The sequence below is a fragment of the Plectropomus leopardus genome, chromosome 10 (assembly GCF_008729295.1).
Source record: "Plectropomus leopardus isolate mb chromosome 10, YSFRI_Pleo_2.0, whole genome shotgun sequence".
NCBI lineage: Eukaryota > Metazoa > Chordata > Actinopteri > Perciformes > Serranidae > Plectropomus > Plectropomus leopardus.
In genome coordinates this window covers 1,291,343-1,313,610 of record NC_056472.1, presented here as the reverse complement: position 1 = coordinate 1,313,610, position 22,268 = coordinate 1,291,343, and the positions used below count along the sequence as shown (strand labels likewise).

The following is a 22,268-nucleotide window of genomic DNA, read 5'->3' as shown; positions in this document are numbered from 1 at the left end:
TCAAATCCCCGTCGGTAAGGGTTGTCTGACAGTAATGTAAAGTGCTGAAAATATTCTAAATGTAGTGAACACTAAAACTTTTTTGTTGGTGGCTTAAAACTAATCAGCGAAGGCAGAGTTAACTCAGTGCCGTTTGATTATATGTACGTGACACGCGGTTTTCTACCCTGAAGTTATTGCAAATAAAATGTTAGAATTGTTGGGTCTATATCATAGACTGTATAAATAATATAGGTTCATAGCAACTAGCTAGAAAGAGGGCACATCTCCATGTGCCTTGGTGGAGTTGGATATACTTGGATATACTATATATATATTGGGAAAAGGACAGGAGTCCAAGTAAAATTAACCTAACTGAGCTTTAACTGTAGCTTCACTGAACTGTGTGTGTAAACGTACTGATTGTGACTCATAAAAGTCCTTAAATAAGTCTGAAATCTGTGAGACTCCTGGCCATAACCAGCTTTATGAAAGGATACATTAAGTAATGTAGGACTGTGGATTTCTTATTACTGACTGTACAAAAATTACTGTCGTAATTCAATTAACTTAAAGAGCTCAGAGTTGCTCTTGTCCACAAACATTGACTGAACTATACTGACTGACCACACAAGTGATAGAAATTCCAGTGAAACCGATGAGATGAGGGAAGACTGCTCGGGATAAATTCCCCTCTGCAGGAGGAGTCTGTGTTCATTTCTCAGAGCAGAAGGGGTGTGTCAGGTTTGTCAGAGGAGGGCTCAGCTTGTTACTGAGGGAAAGATCCAGTTGCAGATGACAGCTGAGCGCGAACACAGACAGACCTCAACAGCTCCTGATCCACCACTGAAGCTACACTTTACCAGTTCCACAGAGCGTCACACCTGACAGAAATGGTGTGATTGATTATCAATGGTGAGTTCTTCCTGTTTTCAAGCATCAACTTTTGTAAGTTCTGTGTTTAAATCAATAATGATAAAAGTTATTGGGACTTGTGATTTGAGATTATAACACAGCACTGTTAGCCACATCAGTTATTAACCTGAATCAAGACTTAAAACCAAGTATAAACCATTAAGTCTTTTTCATTTTCTCTTAAGCTCATGGGTTCTTAAAGAATCAAAACCAGCTTTCCAAAATCAGAGTGGACGCAGAGAGAGGTTTGCTTTTGCTGGCTGTCAGAGTGACTCAGCATTTTTCTGTCAGGAAGTGCAGGTCTTGTCCTCTCCTGGGTAATGACAGGGTGCGTCATAGGCCACAGGGTTAGACATAAACAAAATAATTAAGTGAGTTTTATGACAGTCTGTGTGTTGTACAGATACTTCCAACAAGCACTTAAGTACTGTAATGAAGTAATAATACTTTGTTGTTGTTACATTACCCCAGCTAGCAAGTTTTGGTTCTAAAAACATTCTGAGAGTGGTACAATGCAACCAATGCAATGTTTTAATAACGTTTTCAGGGGCAAGTTTTCTTTTAGTTCCCAGAATGTTCTTCTTTAAATCAGGGTAACATTCTCTCTAAACATTCTTTATTATTGTTTTTATCTATTTATTTATTTTGTTAACATATCACATTGCATTACATTTTCATTTAAAAACTGTTGTGTAATCTCAGGTCTCAATAAAATGTTCTGGCTGTTGCTTTGAAAATGTTCCTCCATTGTTTCACATGTAACATTTTGGGAACGTTTTATAAAAGAGCATTCTATGATCTGTCGCCTCTCAACATCACCAAAACATCTTCAGAATGTTGCAGTTAAAACGTTACATCTTAGCCCACATTTAGCCTTACAGGAACATTATGTGAAATGATAAACATCCTTAAAACATTCTTTGAACATAAGAATAAATTGTTTTCTTTAAAACAGTATTTCAGCCTGTTGGTAATGTTAGCCAGTGTTGTAGGAGTGTTCCCTGCTAGCTGGGACAATGCTAGAAAAAACTCAGTTTTTAATGCAACCTAAAAACATTTTTAGGATTTTTTTTTTGTCTGAAATGTTCAGATTTTTAACCCCTGTGTTCCTGCATTCATATCATCAGCAGTATAGCATAATTACTGGGCTGTGTGATTCCTTTAAAACACAGAACAGCCTGACATGATACAATGCCAACAAATATATTGAACTACACTTCAGAATTTAGGTCAGAGGTCAGAGGTCATCATAGAAATTAATATTGACTGAGTTTCATGTTGTTATTTTGTAGCCTGCAGGTATGTGGTACAGAAGATCCGGGCTGCAGTGAGAGGGGAGGCACAGCCGGAGAAAACAAGCACCACATGTCGCCAGGCTAAAGGTTGGTTTGCTGGGTGGGTTTGCCCAAATCAATCACTCCTGCTGAGGTTGCTACTGAACAGCTTACCGGGGGGGCTCTATGTTTCAATAACAATATTTGAGATTACACATTAAAATGACAGACATTTACAAAGGCAGGACATATTTAACCTTTTGGTTAGTGATTCCTCCATAATACCCTTAGTCTCACGATCAAACTAGCTGCTATGTTCTGTTAGCTGGAAACAACGGCTGCTTTCCCAAAACAGAACTGTTTCTCACATCTCAAAATTCAGATCTGTGTTCATTTTACATAGGTCTTTGTTGCCTTTCATCCTATTTCATTCTTTGTCTGTGTCCTCTTGGTGTGCATGTTGCTCTGTAAACAAGTCAGCTCTGTAAATCTAATGAGGCTTCAGCTGAGTATACACACTTAATGCAATATTAGACGATCACAGCTAGGACAAGTAATTGTGGTGTTTTTCCTGCAACAGTGAGGACAGCCCTGATCAGAGCTGCCACACCCTTGCAAATGCCTACTTAAGTGTAGTTGAACCTGTTCACATTTGCATATGTATGTCATACTGCATACTGGCATATCATACCACTGTGACAGGTTCCGTCCAACCGTGTTATAAACTTACTCTGCCTGGCAGCATATCATACGGCTGCAAAAGATGGCTCATGGTGTAGGTGTCTGACGCCAAAATAACTGACCAAGTGACAGTATTTAACAAGTTCTGAATAAGAAGCAGGTGGTTTTGACTACACAAGCAATATTTGTTGGTAGAATCAATTGACTGCTTGCCTATACCATCCTCAGTATTTGTCCAATCACCACTTAACTGTAACTAGGCACAGCCAATCATTGCTTGGATTTCTTCACATGCTGATGTGGTTTGTGGAAGCGGCAGCCTCCAAGGCTGAAAAATTAAGTAAATGCATGCCATAAACTGCAGTTCCTCAAATGTCGACTTCAGGCAGGCTCCAAAACAGAGTCAGTCCCCATAGACCTCCATGTTTAACTTTACAGCAGAAATAAATGTGTACAACCTGGTACATTCATACGGGCATGATGCAGCAGGAGCTACAAGAGATGTTATTGCATCACATAACTCTTCAAAAGTTGAGCGGATCATCCGGAAGTAATTCCAAAAATACCTCTTATGGACTATCACTTTCTGGAAATCCCATATACATGGCCGCTCCCACGTATAAGGGACTTGCCTTTCCATTATGGCTCCATAACACGCCTACGTGGCCTTGGATTGGAAATGATGATGGCTAGTTTGGTGGCTGCAATAGAAATAAAGCTACTAATGTTTTGAACATCCATCACCATGCTTCTTGGAATGTTATCACCAGAGGAGAAGTCACAGAACATCACTCAGTTGAAACACAGTCATCTTGCAACTGTGTTTTATTGACATTTTGAAAATATTGCTTAAGTTTGGCGCAAATCTTTAATAGAAACCCACCTAATGTGAACTGCATATGTGCTAGATTGGTGTAGCTGCACACAAAGGGGTGCAGGGCATAGTGAATACCAAATACAATTGTGGTTTTTGGTGTTTTAATGGGATTTGTTGACAATAAGGAAATTATTGAGTATCGCCTCACACCACATCCTTTATGTCTTCTGTTATTTCACAGAAAAAATGGTCTAAATTTAATTCCTTATTCCTAAAAACCACAACAACAAAAAACAAAAAAAAAAAAGAAGTCTGTTTTGAGGAACGTTGTGAGGTTTTGATATTTTCTGTTTGTAATTTTCTACATGAATTCTACGGAGAAAAACCAGCTGGATGTAAAATCAAATGAAAATGAAAATAAAACCCACTGCATTCCATCTGAGCCTTTCTCTGCCTCTGTCTCTCTCTGTAGGACAAATGGATAGCAGGATGAGCGCTGATGGGTCGGCCTTGATTCCCCAGCCGACGCAGACAGTCAACGTCCTGCGGAAGGAAGAGTGTGGATCCTGAAAGTAAACCGAGAGCTAGAGGGTAGTGTGGAAGGCTTATAATAAGGAAACAAACACATAAAAACACACACACACACACACACACACACACATTCAGAGACAAATACACATTGTGGTCCATCCTCCTTTTCCGTGGTTCTTTTTAAATATGATGAATACACCAGCAATTCTGCACTGCCTTTTTTCATTCTTGATTTGTTTTTCAAATATCATCTCTGCCTTGAGATACATAGATTTATTCAGTGACACATTTGTCTGTCCCTGTTCCCTCCGCAACCTCGCCATGCACACACTGCTATTCATTAAACCCAGGTATTTAAATCCTCAAATGCATTGCACTCCCACCTTCCAGCTCTCGGTTTTCTTTCCTGCTCGTCCTTCATACAGCGGAGAGAGCAGTCTGAGTTGGCAGAGAGAATGAAAGCTTGATCGCCAATTCCCCAGCAGAGGAACTGATCAGACTGGATGAATGTAAAAGCCTCTGCTGATAAAGCTGCACCAAGTCATATATATTCACATATTCAAAGACCTGATCTTTATCTCCATCACTGTAAACCTTTCAGTAAAAAGAGCATTGTTTATGTGTTCTCTGTGTGTTGTCTGTGTGTACTCTGTGTGTTTTGTGACAATATAGCTCCTGTCACACAATGGAATCAGTTGAATGTGACACTAACCCTCCTGTTATGTTCAACTTTAAGGAACAATAATAATGTTCTGTAGTCAAATTGAGCCATCTGAAAGTATTTTTAAAATATATATTTTTTGCATAAACATTATCTTTAGCTGAATTAATATCATATTTAATGTACAAAGTTTTTCCACCTCTTACAGATCATGGATTACTGATGAGTATTCACTTCTTTTCCATTAAAAAATAATTTTCAAAACATTTTTCTGCACACAGGCCAAAATGAAACATTCACCCCATTTGTTTCAATGCATTCTTACTTCATTTTTGGGTCTTTTTCCCAACATTTTTTGAAGTAGTATCTATTATGGGGATATGTTGATTAATTTAAACAACACATCTCCTCTGGTAGGTGTCAGAGTGACCCTTTAAACTCAAACATGTTACAATAGTCGTTTTTTTACATATTCATTACAGTAATTAAGTCCAATAGAAAAGGTTTCGTGCTTGTGGCTCAGAGGTAGAGCGGGTCGTCCTCTAATCGGAAGGTCAGTGGTCAGTTTCCACACCAACCTGCTGAGCTAAACAAAGTGGGCTCTTCGAGGTTTCCCAGTGTTGCAGAAGCCTTTAATAGAAAACCTGTCAGAATCTAATGGAGTTTAATGGGGGACTCATATCCTCTGAAACCACGGCTTCTTCCTTCCTTCCTGAAGCCTCCCACATGTGAGATATAGAGAGGGCCTTTGGAGTGCTGTAGAGGTGTTTTCACTATTCATGGGAAATGCAGATAGCAGCTGACAGAGCCTGCATCTGTGGGACTATAGCCCTGCATAATTTGGCAATGTGTATGACAAAAACTGACTATTTTACCAGCAAACTATTTCAAATATTAAATACTTAATTATCACTTTCTTTTTGGGTTGACCTTGCAAAATGTATTCCAAACACATTGTTGCAGATAAAGTTGTTAACACAGTTCCAACTCATAAGCATATTCACAATTCAATTTAAAATATCAGTTCTTTCAATTTGAAAATGACTGTTTCAGATCTTCAGACTGGTTAAGAAATCAGCATTGTACTTCAATCCCAGCTACAAAGATGACTGCAATCATACTGGAGATCTCTCAGGTGTTAGTGTTGATGGTGCAACAACATGAAAAGGACTTTGCAATATAACACATACTCAGCAAAGGTTCATGAAAGGGGAACTAAAATAATAATACTGTGGAATCCAAAATATACGGTAAAAAAAAAAAAAAAAAAATCATAAAATCTTACACATGTTGAATGAACCGTCAGTGGAAGCTGACATTTGTTACTTCACAGGTCGGGCGATGACATCATACTCTTCTGAAAGGTCTTTTCTCTGCAGTGACATATAAGTTCTATCTTCTTGGTTTGGTTTCACTTTTTTTCTCCTGTTGCTTTAGAGAGAAGATAGAGAAAGAGGAGAGTGCGTGATGTAAAAGTCTCCATTGCATTAACAGAGCCTTTAACTAATAAAATGATGAAGTGGTAACATACCAAAGGAACATCAAGACAATTATGCAGATTACATTCACTATAAGAGACATAGCAGTGACACCCCAGGGCAGCACTGCACTTGGTCCATGTTGATCTGCTATTAGAAATGACAGAATGCAGACTGAATGACTGTTCAAGTTTATGATGTACACTCAGTGGGTACTTGTTACATATGATAAATATCAATATAATAAATCTTTTAACAAAAATTATTAATTTCACCATAATGTGCATTTTCATAAAGTAAGTTTATGAAATTTTCTTTTAAATGTACTTTTCTTAGTTTTTTTCTTAGCTGTTAAATAATACCACATTTCCTGTAAGGTTTTAGTATAAAAGCCTTCCAGAGAGATAAAGGATTTAACTCCAGAACTCCTGAAAGCCTAACCCGCTAAATGTGTCCTTTCCCATTGGCAGTAGACCAGAGCTGTGTTACAGCAGAAGAGTTTGTGTGTTTGTGTGTGTCTGTGTGTCATGTTCAATGTAAGGCCAGAAAACAGGTGGTAGAAAGCAGCATGGAGGCCTGTGAAAACTTGAAGGTAATTACTTCTTTCTATGAATCCCTTGCTTATTCAGTCTGTCTTTCAAACTTGATGCACACTCATTAAATGTTTTGATGTTGTTATTTTTGCACAATTTAAAATATACAAAATGAATGCCTATCATAACCCTAATGAGGTAAAGATTGATGAGCTTGACCCTGGAGACTGTTCCTACTTACCACAAAGGTTTACTTAAGTGTAGTGCAGAAGACAACATGGGTAGAGACATCTTATCTTTACCTTCACCAGGAGGTCGATGGACTCAAGAGTAGTCACAGGTTTTTATTGGCTCTGGCTCTGATCAGCATTCATAGAAACACAACAACCAGCTTCTTTCAGCTCCTTACCAAATGAGATGCAATGATAAATGACCAAAAAATACCATCTTGTCTCCACCCAAGCAGTGCTCAAGAACTGACCCAAATTAAAGTGCACCAAGTTTAAAAGAGAAACGGAATAAGAAAGAGATAAATAAAGAGAAGTATCCAGAAAGGCATACTCGTCTGCTGCAAAGCCGCATACACAGCTCTGCTCTACTGGCAATCGCAAAGAAGTCTATAACCTATTTAAAGGGTTAATGCCTGTTTCAAAATCCCATCTACAGGCGCTAATTTTAATGTTGTGTTTGACGCTCTGCCTTAATGTCAGATCAAATGTGAACATATGACAGTGTCAGGCTTAAGACAGTTCAGTTTTGGCTTCTAATCAGTGTGCCAAAGAATGTGCAGGAAGTGAATAAGAGCATCAAAGGAAAACAATGTGCTTTGGAAAGTTTCTTTCACTTTGTGGATCTGTGACCACTAATTGCACATCATTTTCTTGGTGGTGTCATTAAAAATACAATGAACAAACATTATGTCATCAATTCATTCTTATTCTTTTCAGTGACTGGTTGTGTGTGAGTGTGTGTGTGTGTGTGTGTGTGTGTGTGTGTGTGTATGTTCACCTTCTTGCCTCTCTATAGTTGTGACGGTCATGCTGTATTGCTCTTCCCCAACTACACTGCTGCTGACACACACAACCCTGGTGTTGCTGTGGTCCCTCACAGTCAGCCTGATGGTGCTGTTGACTTTGTGCCCTGACACAATGGTCATAACAGAGTACTCAGCGTAGTTCTTCAGCAGTGGCCAGTTGACGGTGGGTAAAGGAAACCCCTCACAGAAACACACACAGGTCAGGACCTCAGACTGAAGCTCACACTTGGAGCTATTTAGGATCTTTGGATATGCTGTGGACACAGAACACAGACTTTTACAAGCTATATATGACATGACAGGCTAGACGTTTCGGGCCACAAGGCCATCAATGTTTGAAAAAATTAGAAAAATAGAGATAGACCATCCGGTTGCAGCCCACTTTTATGACTGTGAGTCATATTATTGTTAATGTGTGTTAAATTGTGTTATTATTATCATTAGGTTGTTTTGCTGTTTGTGCCTGTCTCTGTCTGTGCGCCTGTCCTCTGCTGTAGTACCAGTCTTGTGTGCTGTGCTGCAGATGATTTGGGCAGAGAGGACATTACTGGACGGAGCTCGTCATGTGGCTTGGCTCGTGGTTGGTTGAAGGAATGACAGCAGAGATTTTAAAAGGAGCTGCGGGAGCTGTCACGCTGCTGCCTTCTTCCTTGCTCCAAATGCGATCGCCATTGATTTTGAGTATGAACATATTGTAAATAGTTGTTTCATTTAATACTAACCCCCCCGCCCCACACACACACACACACTCACCAGTTTTAGCCTCTCTCTGATGCCTATTTAATTTTTGAGAGAAATTAAATAAGAATTTTGAGGACTGTAATTTCATTTTCTGGGTCATCTTTTGGGAGAAAGGAAGGAGACGGTCATTTTCTGTTATGTCAGGTATCCCCTAGGCCGGGCGTAACAAGGCACATGATAAGGTGTAGAAAAAATCAAAACTCTCTCAAACTCCTGAATCCTGCATGAAAGTGAATTGTTTGTAGGACCCATCCACCTCCCCACCCGTCAAGTCAAGTCCCGTTAGAACACGTGCAGCAGCGTTCTGCACCAACTGGAGAGACCTAAGAGATTTGTTGGGGCAACCGAATAATAGGGAATTACAGTAATCCAGCCTAGAGGTGACAAATGCATGTACTAATTTTTCAGCATCTGCCTGGGATAGGATATGTCTAATTTTTGCAATGTTACGCACAATAGTTATATATTATATTACTCAGTTACCAAGTCAAAGAGACTCGACAGATATGAACTATATATTCTCTACTCAAAGGCTAAATAAGGCTACACATTATGGCACTATGGCATCTATTAACACAGAGGTTCCTTACAGATGTGCTAGAGGCCAATGTAATGCCATCTAGAGAAATAACATTGTTGGAAAGGGAGTTTCTGAGGTGCTTGGGGCCAAGAACAATAACTTCAGTTTTGTCTGAATTCAGCATCAAGAAATTACGGCTTATCCAGGCTTTTACGTCCTTACGACATGTTTGAAGTCTAGATAGCTGATCAGGTTCATCTGGTTTCATAGATAGATACATTTGTGTATCGTCAGCATAACAGTGAAAATTTATAGAGTGTTTTCTAATAATGTTGCCTAGAGGAAGCATATATAAAGTTAAAAGGATTGGTCCAAGCACAGAACCTTGTGGCACTCGAAGCAGACCTTAGTATGCGTGGATGATTGATCATTTATGTGAACAAATTGGGAACGATCTGATAAGTAAGATTTAAACCAGGTTAGTGCTGTTCCTTTAAGGCCAATTAACTGTTCCTGTCTGTGAAGTAAGATTTGATGGTCAATGGTGTCAAAAGCGACGTTGAGATTTAAAAGGAATTAAAACAGAGACCAGACCTGATCAGAACCAATCAATATGTTGTTATCAATTTTTACTAGTGCTGTCTCTGTACTATGATGAAGTCTAAAGCCTGACTGAAAGTCCTTGAATAAACTATTATCTTGGAGAAAGTCACAGAGTTGATGAGCAACCACTTTCTCAAGGATTTTAGAAATAAAGGGGAGATTAGACATTGGTCTATAGTTAGCTAAAATCTCAGGATCGAGAGTGAGCTTCTTTAGAAGAGATTTAATGACAGCTACTTTAAAGGACTGTGGTACATAGCCCATTAATAAAGACGCATCAACTATATCTAATAAAGAATTGTCTAATAAGGGTAAAGCGTCCTTAAGTAGCCTTGTTGGGATGGGGTCTAGCAGGCATGTTGATGGCTTAGATGCAGAAATCAGAGTAGAGAGTCGACGAAGGTCAATGGGGGAAAAACTGTCCAAATGAATTCCAGGCCTTGCTGCCATATCCAAGCTACCTGAGTCTGGGGTCAGGTCAGTTAAGGGCAAGAGGTGATGGATTCTATCTCAAATAGTTATAATTTTATCATTAAAGAAACTCATAAAGTCATTACTGCTAAGGGCTGAAGGAATACAAGGCTCTATGGAGCTGAGACTCTGAGTCAGCCTGGCTACAGTGTTGAAAAGAAACCTGGGATTGTTTTTAGTTTCCTCAATTAATGATGAGTAATAGTTTGCTCTGGCATGTCGGGGGGCCTTCTTGTACATTTAAGACTATCCAGCCAGACTAAACGGGACTCTCTGAGGTTGGTTGAAAGTCAATTTCTTCCAAATTTTCGCAATGTTTGTTTCAATTTACGGATCTGGGGGTTAAACCATGGGGCTAATTTTCTTTGTTTCATTATTTTCTTCTTGAAAGGTGCAACAGAGTCCAGGTCTGATCGCAGAGATTGCAGAAGGAATCAATTTCTTAAATTTAGCCACTGCTGAATCAGATAGACATCTAGAATAGTAACTCTTGCTGAGAGGCTTGTAGTCAAGTAATAAAAAATTAAAAGTTACTAAATAATGGACAGACAGAGTGGAATTCTTGGGGAAGACTAATAAATCTTCGATATCAATGCCGTATGCTAGGACAAGATCTAGGGTGTGGTTGTAGCGATTGGTAGGTTTATGTACACACTGCCTGAAGCCAATTGAATGCAAAAGCGTGGAGAAAGCAGAACTAAGGCTATCACTATTAATATCCATGTGAATGTTAAAATCCCCTATGATAATTACTTACTACTACTTGTCTCATTTAAGCACTAAACTTGATATAAGCTCAGAGAATTCAGATAGAAATTCAGAGTATGGGCCGGGGGCGCGGTACACTATAAAAAATAGAATTGGCTGTAGAGTTTTCGAGGATGGGTGAGAAAGAATAAGAAAAAGGCTTTCAAACGAACTATAGTTTAGCTTAGATTTAGGGTGAATTCCAAAGCTTGAATCAAAAATAGTAGCCACTCCCCCTCCTCGGCCAGTGTCACGTGCAACATGACTATTTATATGACCAGGAGGAGTGGATTCATTCAGGCTAACGTACTCATCAGGACAAAGCCAGGTCTCAGTGAGGCATAATAAATTAATACGATTATCCAATATTAAATCAGTGACTAAAAGAGCTTTGGTTGATAGGGATCTAATGTTGAGTCCTCTAAATGAGTCTGCATTTAATTCTCCTGTTATGATGCTGTTTGACAGGGGATGTATTAATTTTTATGAGATTTTTTTGTACAACTCCCCTTTTATTCATTTTAGATTTAAACAAATGAAGTGATTGGGGGACAGACATGCCTTTTATAAAATTTACATTATGGGTGTGTGACTTTGTTAGAGGAAGCTCAGAGAAGTGTGTAAGACTGTGACTCTGCACCCTGGTCCCAACTCTGGGATGTCATGGCTTTGGGCTTCTAATAAACTCAGCTAGATTCCTAGAGAGGAGGGAAGCTCCATCCAAAGTTGGATGGATGCCATCCTTCTGGATAAGACCAGGTTTTCCCCAAAAAGAGTGCCAATTATTAACGAAGCCCACATCATTTGCAGGACACCACCTCGACAACAAGCAGTTGAGTGATGACATGCGGCTAAACATGTCATCACTGGTCACATTGGGGAGGGGTCCAGAGAAGATTACGGTGTCCGACATCGTCTTTGTGTACTCACACACTGACTCTATGTTAATTTTAGTGACCTCAAATTGGTGTAACCCGATGTCATTGCCGCCGACGTGAATAACAATCTTATTGTATTTACGCATAGCCTTAGCCATCAGCTTTAGATTTGACTCTACGTTTCCCGCTCTGGCCCCAGGGATACATTTGACTAAGGCCACTGGTGCCACTAACTTCATGTTTCGCAAAACAGAGCCACCAATGACCAGCATTGTGTCCTCAGCCGGTGTGTCGCTGAGTGGGAAGTACTTATTAGAAACGTGAAAGGGGGGTGGGAGGTGTACCGTGGGCTTCAGCTTACTATGTTTCACTCGGACAGTCACCCAGCCTCCCGACTGCAAGGGGTTGCCGGGAGACAGCTAACAGAGGCTTTGCTATGTCGGTCCACACCAGCTACAGGGGGCTTGCTAACTATCGCAGCTAAAGAGGGATTTTCCATGGTGCGGAGCTGTGCTTCCAGATCGCTAAGCCTCGCCTCCAGTGCAGCAAATAAACTACACTTGTTACAAGTACCACTATCACTAAAGGGGGCAGAGGAGTAACTCAATATCTGACACACTGAGCAGGAGAGAGCAGCAGAAGAGGGAGAAGAGCAGGGAGAAGCCATTGCTAACCAGAGCTAAAGCTAAAGTAGCTAACGAGCTAACAGTGAGTGAGCGGCTGTGTGATTAAACAGAATACAAAAACCGCTGAGAGGAGAAGACAGCTGTGAGTGTATGCGTTAAACTGATGTGAGTTCTCAGTCACAGACAAGTAAGAAGCAGCTGAAGTAAGGAGCAAGTTAGAAGATTAGGTGGGAATCACTCGTAGGAGCAGCACAGAGACGCTACCAGAGGCATGGACAGAGATACACCAGAAATGAGGTATCACACTTACCCGTGGTACGTCAGCACGTCAGCACTCTGTCACAAGTGCACTTGCGCTCCTTATATTATGTGGTTACTGGCATTGTTAATACCTGACACTGCCCTTTACCGTTTAATGTGCAAATGAACAGTTCCATCCAGTCGCATTCTCAAGTGACACCGCATGTGCGCATTGCATGTGGATGCACCCAGTGACATCCGGCCATCCTTCACTTAATTATTACAATCCCACTGGTGCTGTCCAAGCACATTCTCATCTGATTCTGTCCAGGCAGGTTCTGGTTGGACATGGAAGGTGACTTTTGGCATCACACTTGTACGCTAAAAGCACTGACAGAGTGGAGCTATTAGACAAGTTCGGAGTGAGAACAGGCTGGGACAGCACATTTGATTAGAGTTTACATGGTACCAAAACTGTCAACAGCCTATCAATCCTGTAAAGTAGGAGCAGTGGTACCAGCCAGTGTCACTCCCCCCCCCCCCCCCATCAAATGGATCAGTCCACCACATAATGTCAGAGTTAAAGCAGGAAATAAATGAAATCGAGACAGAAAGAGCAGAGTGAGTGGAATGTAAATTAGATGGATAATAGAACTAAAAAATGAATACGTGGAACAGAAAGGTCAGAGACAAAAAAAGTACTCGAGGCTGATGCTGCAAAGTCTTCATGACAATAGAGGTAGTGATAACATTAACAGTCTGAGCAATTAGATGAGCAGCAAAAGGCTGATACCAGCAGAGTGACATTACAGGCTGGGGGCAAGATGAGGACAAGGAGCATGGAAACTTCTTATCAGGTGACACTGCTAGTGCTAGGCTAGCTCATGAAGTTACAAAAACAGAGCAAACAAGTTAGCAGCAGTAATGCCTCTTCCAATGCTGTACTGCTCAGGAGGCTTGAATTGAACTTTAATGTTGTGTATATGTGAAGTATGGCGGAGAGCAGCCCATTGTGTTCAGGTACTGCAACCTTAATACATATTTTGTCAAGCTGTGAAATTAGTTTATCACGGGGCCAGTACACATGGCGACATAATCAGGTGTTGAGAAGCTTAGCTGCAGGTATTGAGGGGAGAAGAAGACAGGTGAATTCAGGAGGTTTTAAAAAAGAGAGTCTAGATGTCCAGTTTGTACGAGAGTGGGAGAAACATAGAGGCAGTAAGTTAGGCAGGAGGCAGTTGTGTGGTGGCCTGGAGGGAGCTTGTGATTGGGAAATGCAGGCAGATTTAGGAGGAAAGCTTGTTATTCCCCTGGAAATAGTCTGTAATAATTTGAGACCTGACATAGTGCTGTGGTTGGTGAGTCAACAGATCGTTTATTTCACTGAGCTAACAGTCCCTTGGGAAGCCTAAGTGGAAGAAGCCTATGAAAGGAAGAAACTGAGGTACACAGGCAGAAGCTGAGCAGAAAGGATGGAAAGCTAGGGTTCGCCCAGTTGAAGTGGGATCTAGGGGAATTGTAGCTGGATCAGCTATCTCTCTCCTGGAGGAACTAGGAGTAAGGGGACAGAGTTTGAGGAAGACAGGGAGGGAAATGTCAGATGAGGCAGTTAAATCCAGTAAATGGATTTGGATTAGGAGGAACAATGGTAGTTGAGGACCAGCAGGGGGACCCACTGAATGGACAACTCCTTGAGATTAGGTGGAGAGATCCACCAATCAGTCCTCTCAGGAGAAAATACAGGAAGTGTGAGGGTATTTAGGAGTGGGAGTGGCCTGTTTGAGGCTCTTTGTGTGAGACCATGCTGCCATCCAAGTAAGTGTGTTTGTTGATCCAATTCATCTTTATTTCCCTTAGCTTGAGTCTTGTATGTGAGTTGTAGTATATTGGTAATTGGGATGCATGTGCTAGGGAGGGTAGCATCGGCACAGTCACTACCTGGAGTCTGCATAAATAGAGCCTGGGTCTGTTGAAGGTGCCATTGCTGTTTGGGCTGTGATAGCCATGTGATAGCTAGCCTAGCTAGCGTAGCTTAGCCTTAGCCTTGTCTCTGTGATAGCCATGTTTTAGCGTAGCTTAGCCTTGTAACTGTGATAGCTTTGTAGTATTTTAGTTTGTATCTGCAAGAGCTTTGTAGTAGTTTAGCTTAGCCTTGTATCCGTGATAGCCAGGTGGTACTGCCACTACCTGGAGCTCGCATAAACGGAGCCTGGGTCTGTTGAAGGTGGCAGGGCTGTTTGGGCTGCATATGAGCAGTGAGAACTGCCACTAGGGGAGTGGATTTGGGACACCAAAGTTCACTGTCTAGCCTCCTGGAGGTGTTGTGGGACCAACAAGGTGAAACACTGATGCAAGGAGGTTCCCACCTGATGAAAGATGTGTTAGTCTTCACTGCTCTCTGACCTTTATATTTAAGCCATAATAGCTGATTGGTGACCCTTGTGTCTTTGGTGTGTATATTCCTGAAGCACAAGTTTCTTGTGCTCAGTTGAAATCCCTGTCCGTGTGACGGGGAGGAGGGGGAGGTGGCAGAGCTGTCAGCCCAATCCAGCGGTCGGCGGCAGTGGTTTTTAGTCCATTCAGATCTGCACAGAGCAGTCTCTAATCTCCCGTTGCTGAGTGAGCCTCGCATCTGCATTTTATTCTCCTGCCACCGGACATTAGCCAGAAGAAGGCTGGTAGAGGAACAGCTCTTGATCCAAGGCGGGTTAGACTCCCTCTCTACGTCCAGCACTTTCAGTTTAATTTCTCCCCTTTGCTTTGACTGGCAACTTGGTATATGCCATTTGTGCAGATCCTCTCGTAGTCTGCTGCATTCAGTCCAAGACCCACACAACTTTTCCCGAATGCCTCTCTATCGTAGGAAAGTCGTGTTTCAGCAGAAGGGGCCACTGAGTTGAAAAAAAATTGCAAAATATAGCAAAAACTCTAATATCAACACATGGGACAGCAAGAGTGAATGATTTCTATTTTTTTAAAAATGTATGATTTTGTTCTGTTGCAAGGAATTTGCAGTTGAAATCAATTACATTTTTAGCCGCTGCTCTGGTCTTTACCTTTGGTTTTGTTTTAGTTTTGAGCATCTAGGACGTATTTTGCTCTGATGTATTTCTTTGCTTGTTATCCAATTACAGGAAAGTGTTACACACAGCCAACCTGGTTCTTCCTGCTTGCAGTGCATTTCAATATAAAATATTTTTGTACTAATCATTTTAAATATAATGCAGCTTTTGGTGTGAAACTGCCTCCATGGTTTTAAGACCGGTTTGCTGTGGCCGGGGGTGGCACAGAAACATACAACTTTGAAAAGGAAGAAAAAGAAGAAGAGAAACAAACAAACATGGATGTTATTTATTATTATATTATTTACATCTATTGCACGTCTGTCCATCCTGGAAGAGGGATCCCTCATCATCCTCTGCCGCTCTTCCTGGGGTTCTATTTTGGGAGTTTTTCCTTGGGTGATGTGAGGTTCTAAGGGCGGAGGGATGTCGTACACTGTAAAGCCTTCTGAGGCAAACCGTGTTTTGTGAAAATGGGCTTTATAAATCAAATTGAATTGACTTGACTTGAAGACAGCAGCAGTGTTTATATGTCCCTACACTAAAAAAGAAAAGAAACAGAAAAAACATTTGGGGGAAGTGGTAGAGGGGTAGATGTGAGGAGTATGGACTCTACAGACTGCAGAGGCAATAATGACAACTGCTAGGTGCAGCGTAGGGATAGTGACAAAATGTTCATTGGCTATTGACAGTACACATTCTGTGGTTGGTTCGGTGAGCAGTGTACACAGCTTCCAGAGTCAACTCTTAAAAATCAAACATGTTTTATATGCCCCGACCCATGTCGGGAGGAGTCTGTTCTCCTCATACACTTGCCAGTTGCAGTCAGTACCCCTCATAAACTTACAGATTTCTCTGCCAACTTGCCACACCAACTGGTTAAAACTTGTGCTGACTGGAGTGGACTAGGACGGAGTAATCATGATTGTGAATACTATAGAAATCCAGTGTAAAGTCATGTAGTGTATCCCTAGCTTTAGTGAGGAGGTGTGATTGACCCTGTTGATATGACAAATTCTTTTAAGAGATATGATTGGTTGTCACAGACACACCCTTTTGTGAACCTGCTGATGGAAGGTTAAAACACACCCAAGTCGTCAATGCTGCACTGTAGCTTTTTATGTTTATTTCTGATGTTATGGCATTATTGTTTTGGGTGGGAAATGTATGCTAGTGTTCTCAATTAGATTCAGACTGTAGAATGAAACCATATATCAATCAATATCATCAACTGATTAATGAATATATAAAAGCAATACATATGTTGGATTTACATCTCAAGGAAATAATAATTAAATAAATTAAGCGCAGAGTGCTCACTTTTTATATTTTTGATATATTTGTGTAAAATGGTTGTTTTTCCCCTGAGCCCTACTCAACCTGACCAGTGAATGCACATGTTTTAGTGAGAACCTGGCCTGACGTCGGACTTTTCAGGACCCATGAGAACCTGTCGAGCTCAGGTTGAGATTGGCAAATTTACCGTAGAGGGTGGAGCCTGCGTGAGATAGAACATCCTACCAGCTCAATGTTAAAGGTCCAACACTTTATGAACATCTCAAAACATCAGTGCAGAGTTGGAAGAACCGTTTTATAATGTTTTTGCAAGGTGAACTGTGAGGGTATAAAGTACAACATGTGGAATACTCACAGGTCACATTCAGAGTCACTGTCTTCTCAGCAGTGATGTTATTTGTGAAGCTGACCTTACAGTTGACCCCAGTGCCATGGTGTTGGGTGACTGACGGGTTAAAGGTCAAAGTCGAGCTGTGTTGCTGTGTTACAGGGGTCACATTCTCAGTCTTGAAAGCAGAGATGTTTCCTGTGATGTAAGAGTCCTTCTCTCCTGTTCCTCTCCACGTCCAGGTGATTTTAGGATCAGAACCAGAGCAGAGACCAGGAGAAGTGCAGGTCAGTGTGGTCTGCTGTCCCTCTCTCACAGGAGGAACCATCACTGTGGGTTTCTGGGTCAGATCTAATGGGAGAGAAGTCTGTGAGTGGAATCAGGTGAGCAACCTGAAGGTCATCATTCACTTAGATTTAGGCTGAAAAAATCAGATACTTTGTGAAACATTTCAATGGACAATTATAGTTGCTGCGCAGCAATGCGTTGGGGCCTAATAGCTAAGGTAAACCGATAGAAGTGTTCAGAAAGGGAGGCAGAGGAATCAAAAGAAAAAAGAATAAAGAAGAGAAGGAGGAAAAAGAAGAAGATAAGGAAAACAGATAACAAGAATCCATCAGTTGAGATTTCAAGGCGAAAAATATAGTTTATTCTAGAAATTTCACTAAAGTCATGTGTTTCTAATCTAAACAGCACAATGTCTGAGGAAGCAAAAGCATGTTTAATCCACACCACCCAAAAAAGCATAAAAAGGTTTGATTTTCCTGCAGTTTTATTTAAATTTATGCAGTTAAAGATTAAAAATGTTTGATGAAAAATGATGTGTATAGGGTAAATGTAACACTGATAAGAAGTATCATGAGTGGCTAGAGAATGGAGAGGGTTTTATCCCGTTCCCTAAACCTCACCTAAAAAGAGCAAAGTGTCTCCTTTGGATTACGCTGTGTGGCATGTTAAGAAGATAAACAAACATGGATGCCTACATTTGTTCTAAGTTAAAGCAATTGTGTTAGAAAACTTTGCTGCAAAGTAGCAAGTATATACAACCTCATACATTATGTTGGAAACATTATGTATAATGTCACCTTGCAGCAAACTTTGCTAATAGCCGCTAACATTATGGCCAACTTCAGCTTCGTAACATTAGCACATAATGTCATGTGTTCAACGTAGTCTTAGTATTTTTGTTCTTTAATGATAGGACATCTGTTAACTATAGCAAAAGGTTGTAGTTAAAGTCCACCCAGCTAAAAAACATTAACATTATAAAGAAAGCAAAGGCTGGCCAATGCTAATACCAAGGCATAGTGAGGACCTTTTTGATGGCTTCTGTGAGAAAGAAGGAACTTTTGTTCCCCAAAGTTCTGTACAACATCTTTGGATATGTCTGCTATCATAGACATTTATATGTAGAAGCTGCATTGACTCTGTTGGCCATATGTCAATGCAAAAAAAAATCATCCAAATCAGTTCAATGTAAATGTTAACCCACAGTTTTTATGTCTTCTTGTATTTATTTGCAGTGCAGACCTGCCACATCCAATATGGCGGACACGCTGACATATCACAGCAACAGGCCAATACAGTCAATGTGGTGTCTATATGTCTATGGCTGCCATTGCTAGTTGAAGCGCACTGATTGTGCGAGTGATCTAAGGGGGCAGAGCTTAGCAATAAGTCTATTCACACTATTATACAGCCAACCGCCAGGGTGCAACATAAGAGCTGCCCAGCTTCTAACATTACTGCTCCATGAAGACTATAAATACATCATATATGCTGGTGCAGTTCATAGCACAGCAATAAACAGCTTCACTATTTATATTTGTATAGCTCTTCATACCTTTAACAGAGACAGTCACTCTGGGTGAGAATGTGTATTCATTTAGCACCCACAGGAAGTAACGAGTACCCAGTCTGAGTTGATATGATCCAGAGTCGGACTCGGTGAGGTCACTGATGATGATGCTGCAGTTGTTCTGACTCATGTCAGGCTCCAGCAGTGCCACTCGTCCTCTGAACCCAGACTGAACATTGTTGTCATTGTTAGTATGAAATATCATGTCTGAATCTCCACATCTTTGTTTCGATGGGTCACATTTGTACCAGACTATATTTTTGGGAGGAAAGCCAGGTCTGGAGGTGAAAGAACACGGTATGACAACACAGAGTCCAGCCTCTGCTGTCACCTCTCCTTCACTCAGGGATATACAGTTCTCATTTTCACAATGTGTTATCATCACTTCTGAGGCACCTGTTAATACAAGCAGTGAGAGGAAAACAGGGACACAGGATGTTTAGATTTTGAAGATGCACGGTGATATTTAACAAATGATGGAGCAATGCTACCACTCCTGACAGGCACAGTACATCCTCTGGTTTTGTTTATGTAGGTGCTGTTGTCAACAGTGTTGAGCAAACAACAGTATTTCAGTATTTCACATATTTTCTTAAAACTTTTAGAATTTTTCTGGTTTAAAAGTTACATAATTTGTTTTAGATAAACAAAAAAGTAATATAAATACAATATATCCCACAGTTTCCAAGCCAGTATATGTTTTAAGTCCTCCAATTAATGTGCTGCTAAACTCAAGGTGGAAAAACTAAACAGTTTTTTCTTTGATTCTGAGAAATAAATCAACTTCTTTACTGGAGATTACTGAATTCTGATCCAAAGATTAGTGTAGTGAGAGAAGAAAAGGAGCATTTTAAGAGCTCAACCCCAATAACACCTGGATCGACATCAGTTTCCTTCACTAGTATTTAAACCTCTAAAACAAGAAAACTGATTTGATTTCTTTCGAAAACACAGTAAAAAATAATATAAAATGAGTAACTTGGTAAGGAGCTGAATTGAAGAAGTCTGAGAAAATGGTCTCATGTTGATATTACACTAAGCTCAGTTATGTCCGGAGAAACAGGCTGGACAAATACAAGATCTTCTTTTCTTGGTCTTCAGTTAAACACTTAAAGGCACATATATCACCACAAATTATGTCAGTTGTTTTTTATTTTAAAAATGCACAAATATAATCTTTCAAAAACATTGCATACCCGTGTCAGCAGTGCTGCCTGTCACAGAGAAAAGCAGAATCACCCAGATGAAAACAAACATCCTGATGTAATGATTGAAACGGTCAGTTTCTCCCTCTGCTTCTTTTCAGAAGTACAAACACTTTATACAAAAGGAAAAAGAGGAAGTTAACTTTATGAAATTGGTTCAAAAACATCTTTACACAGGGATGTGGTCACCTTGTCATTTCTTTTATTGCAAAACACAAGTTGCTAAATGAGTAAACTTTAGATACTGTATGAATAAACCAAAAGCTCAACATCTAAACTGATACATGTTCAGTTATTATTCAGTGTAGAATGAATCACTCAAAATTATATTTGTAAGATAAAAAAAAAGTTACTTTGACCTCTTTATTCCTTGTTCTCCTTCTGTCTTCTCTCTTCTCTGCCAAGTGACTGTTTTTACTGACACCTTCTCTTTTCCTTCTCCTTTTCTGCTTGTAATCGTGAGAAACAGCTGAACCAGTTTCATCTAGCTTAGAGACTTAGTGAGCCATTTTTCTCATGACATGTTAGTGACTCTGTGTTTTCATGCTTTGACGATGTTTTGGTCATATCATCGTGTCTTCTCTCTTCTGTTGTACAGTACATTGGAAAGCTTAAGACACACGCTCTAGTCTACACAGTGTGGTGTACATGACTGTAAATGGTCTGTATTATTTGCTTATATCCACAGTGGCAGTTGAGTGTTAAAGGGTGAAGTGGAATAAGACCTGCGGATTCAAACAGAAGATAGATTATTTGTATGTGTGTGTGTGTGTGTGTGTGTGTGTGTGTGTGTGTTTGTGGGGGTACATTAAGGTACATTAATACCTGCACAAAAAGTATCTGCATATGTAATGACTTCCTGTTCACACTTTGGGCTGCTGTTTTTTGTTTTTTTTTCTCAGTCAGGCTGCATCTGCTGCTTACTTTGAAATAAGTGTCAGTAAGGTTGTAGTTATTTCTGTCATGCTTTGAGCTATGAGCTAATGTTATTTCGCTAACAGACTTACATTGATGATGTTACCACGCTAATGTTTAGATATAGCACTTTTAATTTTGCTTGTTGCATGTTGCAATGACTGGTTAAAAGCTGCAAACACAAAGTAACCTACAGCTGAGACTGAAGGTATTAGTTAGTGCATTTACTTCATAAGCCAAAGCACTAAACATGTAAAAATGAAGATTTGGCCTGATAATGGCACCACATAACAAGTCAGGGGGTCACAAAACGTCATACAATTCATCCTTAGGGACACATGAATGTGTGCACCAAATTTCATGGCAATCGAGACATCTAAGCTCGGTTGCCAGAATAAAATGTTGGCATTATACATTTATGCAAACCACGTTACATTTGTATGTTTCATACGTATGATGTAGTTTAGATCACATGTGCTTGAGCCAAACCTATTCAGACTCCTCTAGAACAATTTATCTGGTACATTTCCACTTGTGTGGTAAAATCTTAGGACCCAAACATTGAAAATTTGTTGTATTATAAGTATTTGTAGATTGTCAAACAGAGTGGCTGTGGCGAGGCATCAAGTTTCCATATTTCACTATGGAAAAAGTGGTTGTCAAATCTGCCCCAAAGTCTTTATGCTTGATGAGTCCCTGTCTGAAGACATCTACATATCACTACTGACTTAAAGTCACAGCACCACTGACTGACAACAGAAAATGGTGTTTTTTACTTTAATGAACTCTTAATCAGATCAACTTCACATTCAGTCAGTGCAATTTTTTAGACCCTAACAATGAAAAGCATGTTTGGCCATAAAACAGGAAGTA

At 40.3% G+C, this 22,268-nt stretch overlaps 1 protein-coding gene, 1 long non-coding RNA gene and 1 pseudogene across 6 annotated transcripts; 1 reads left to right on the top strand and 2 right to left on the bottom strand.

Annotated features, from left to right (window-relative positions):
- The first annotated feature begins 760 nt into the window (after positions 1 to 760).
- Positions 761 to 4,822, top strand: LOC121948938. Its single transcript, XR_006106195.1, has 3 exons — positions 761 to 894; positions 2,187 to 2,276; positions 4,139 to 4,822. It is a non-coding gene; the product is annotated as an uncharacterized LOC121948938 (long non-coding RNA).
- On the bottom strand, positions 4,315 to 20,866 carry LOC121948935 (myeloid cell surface antigen CD33-like). 5 transcript variants are annotated; one of them, XM_042494486.1, is made up of 7 exons: positions 20,840 to 20,866; positions 20,472 to 20,592; positions 19,261 to 19,671; positions 17,445 to 17,768; positions 7,878 to 8,159; positions 6,390 to 6,486; positions 4,315 to 6,289 (listed from the first exon to the last, which is right to left on the bottom strand). In XM_042494486.1, the coding sequence occupies exons 2-7, from the start codon at positions 20,530 to 20,532 to the stop codon at positions 6,181 to 6,183; spliced, it is 1,284 nt and encodes a 427-aa protein (XP_042350420.1). In that variant the 5' UTR covers positions 20,533 to 20,592; positions 20,840 to 20,866; the 3' UTR covers positions 4,315 to 6,180. The 5 variants fall into 5 exon arrangements, with proteins under 5 accessions (XP_042350420.1, XP_042350419.1, XP_042350421.1 ...); XM_042494485.1 differs by lacking the exon at positions 20,840 to 20,866 and having other exon boundaries at positions 20,472 to 20,768; XM_042494487.1 differs by lacking the exon at positions 20,840 to 20,866 and having other exon boundaries at positions 6,390 to 6,483; positions 20,472 to 20,768.
- On the bottom strand, positions 11,527 to 12,833 carry LOC121948936 (annotated as a pseudogene).
- Positions 20,867 to 22,268: the final 1,402 nt, after the last annotated feature.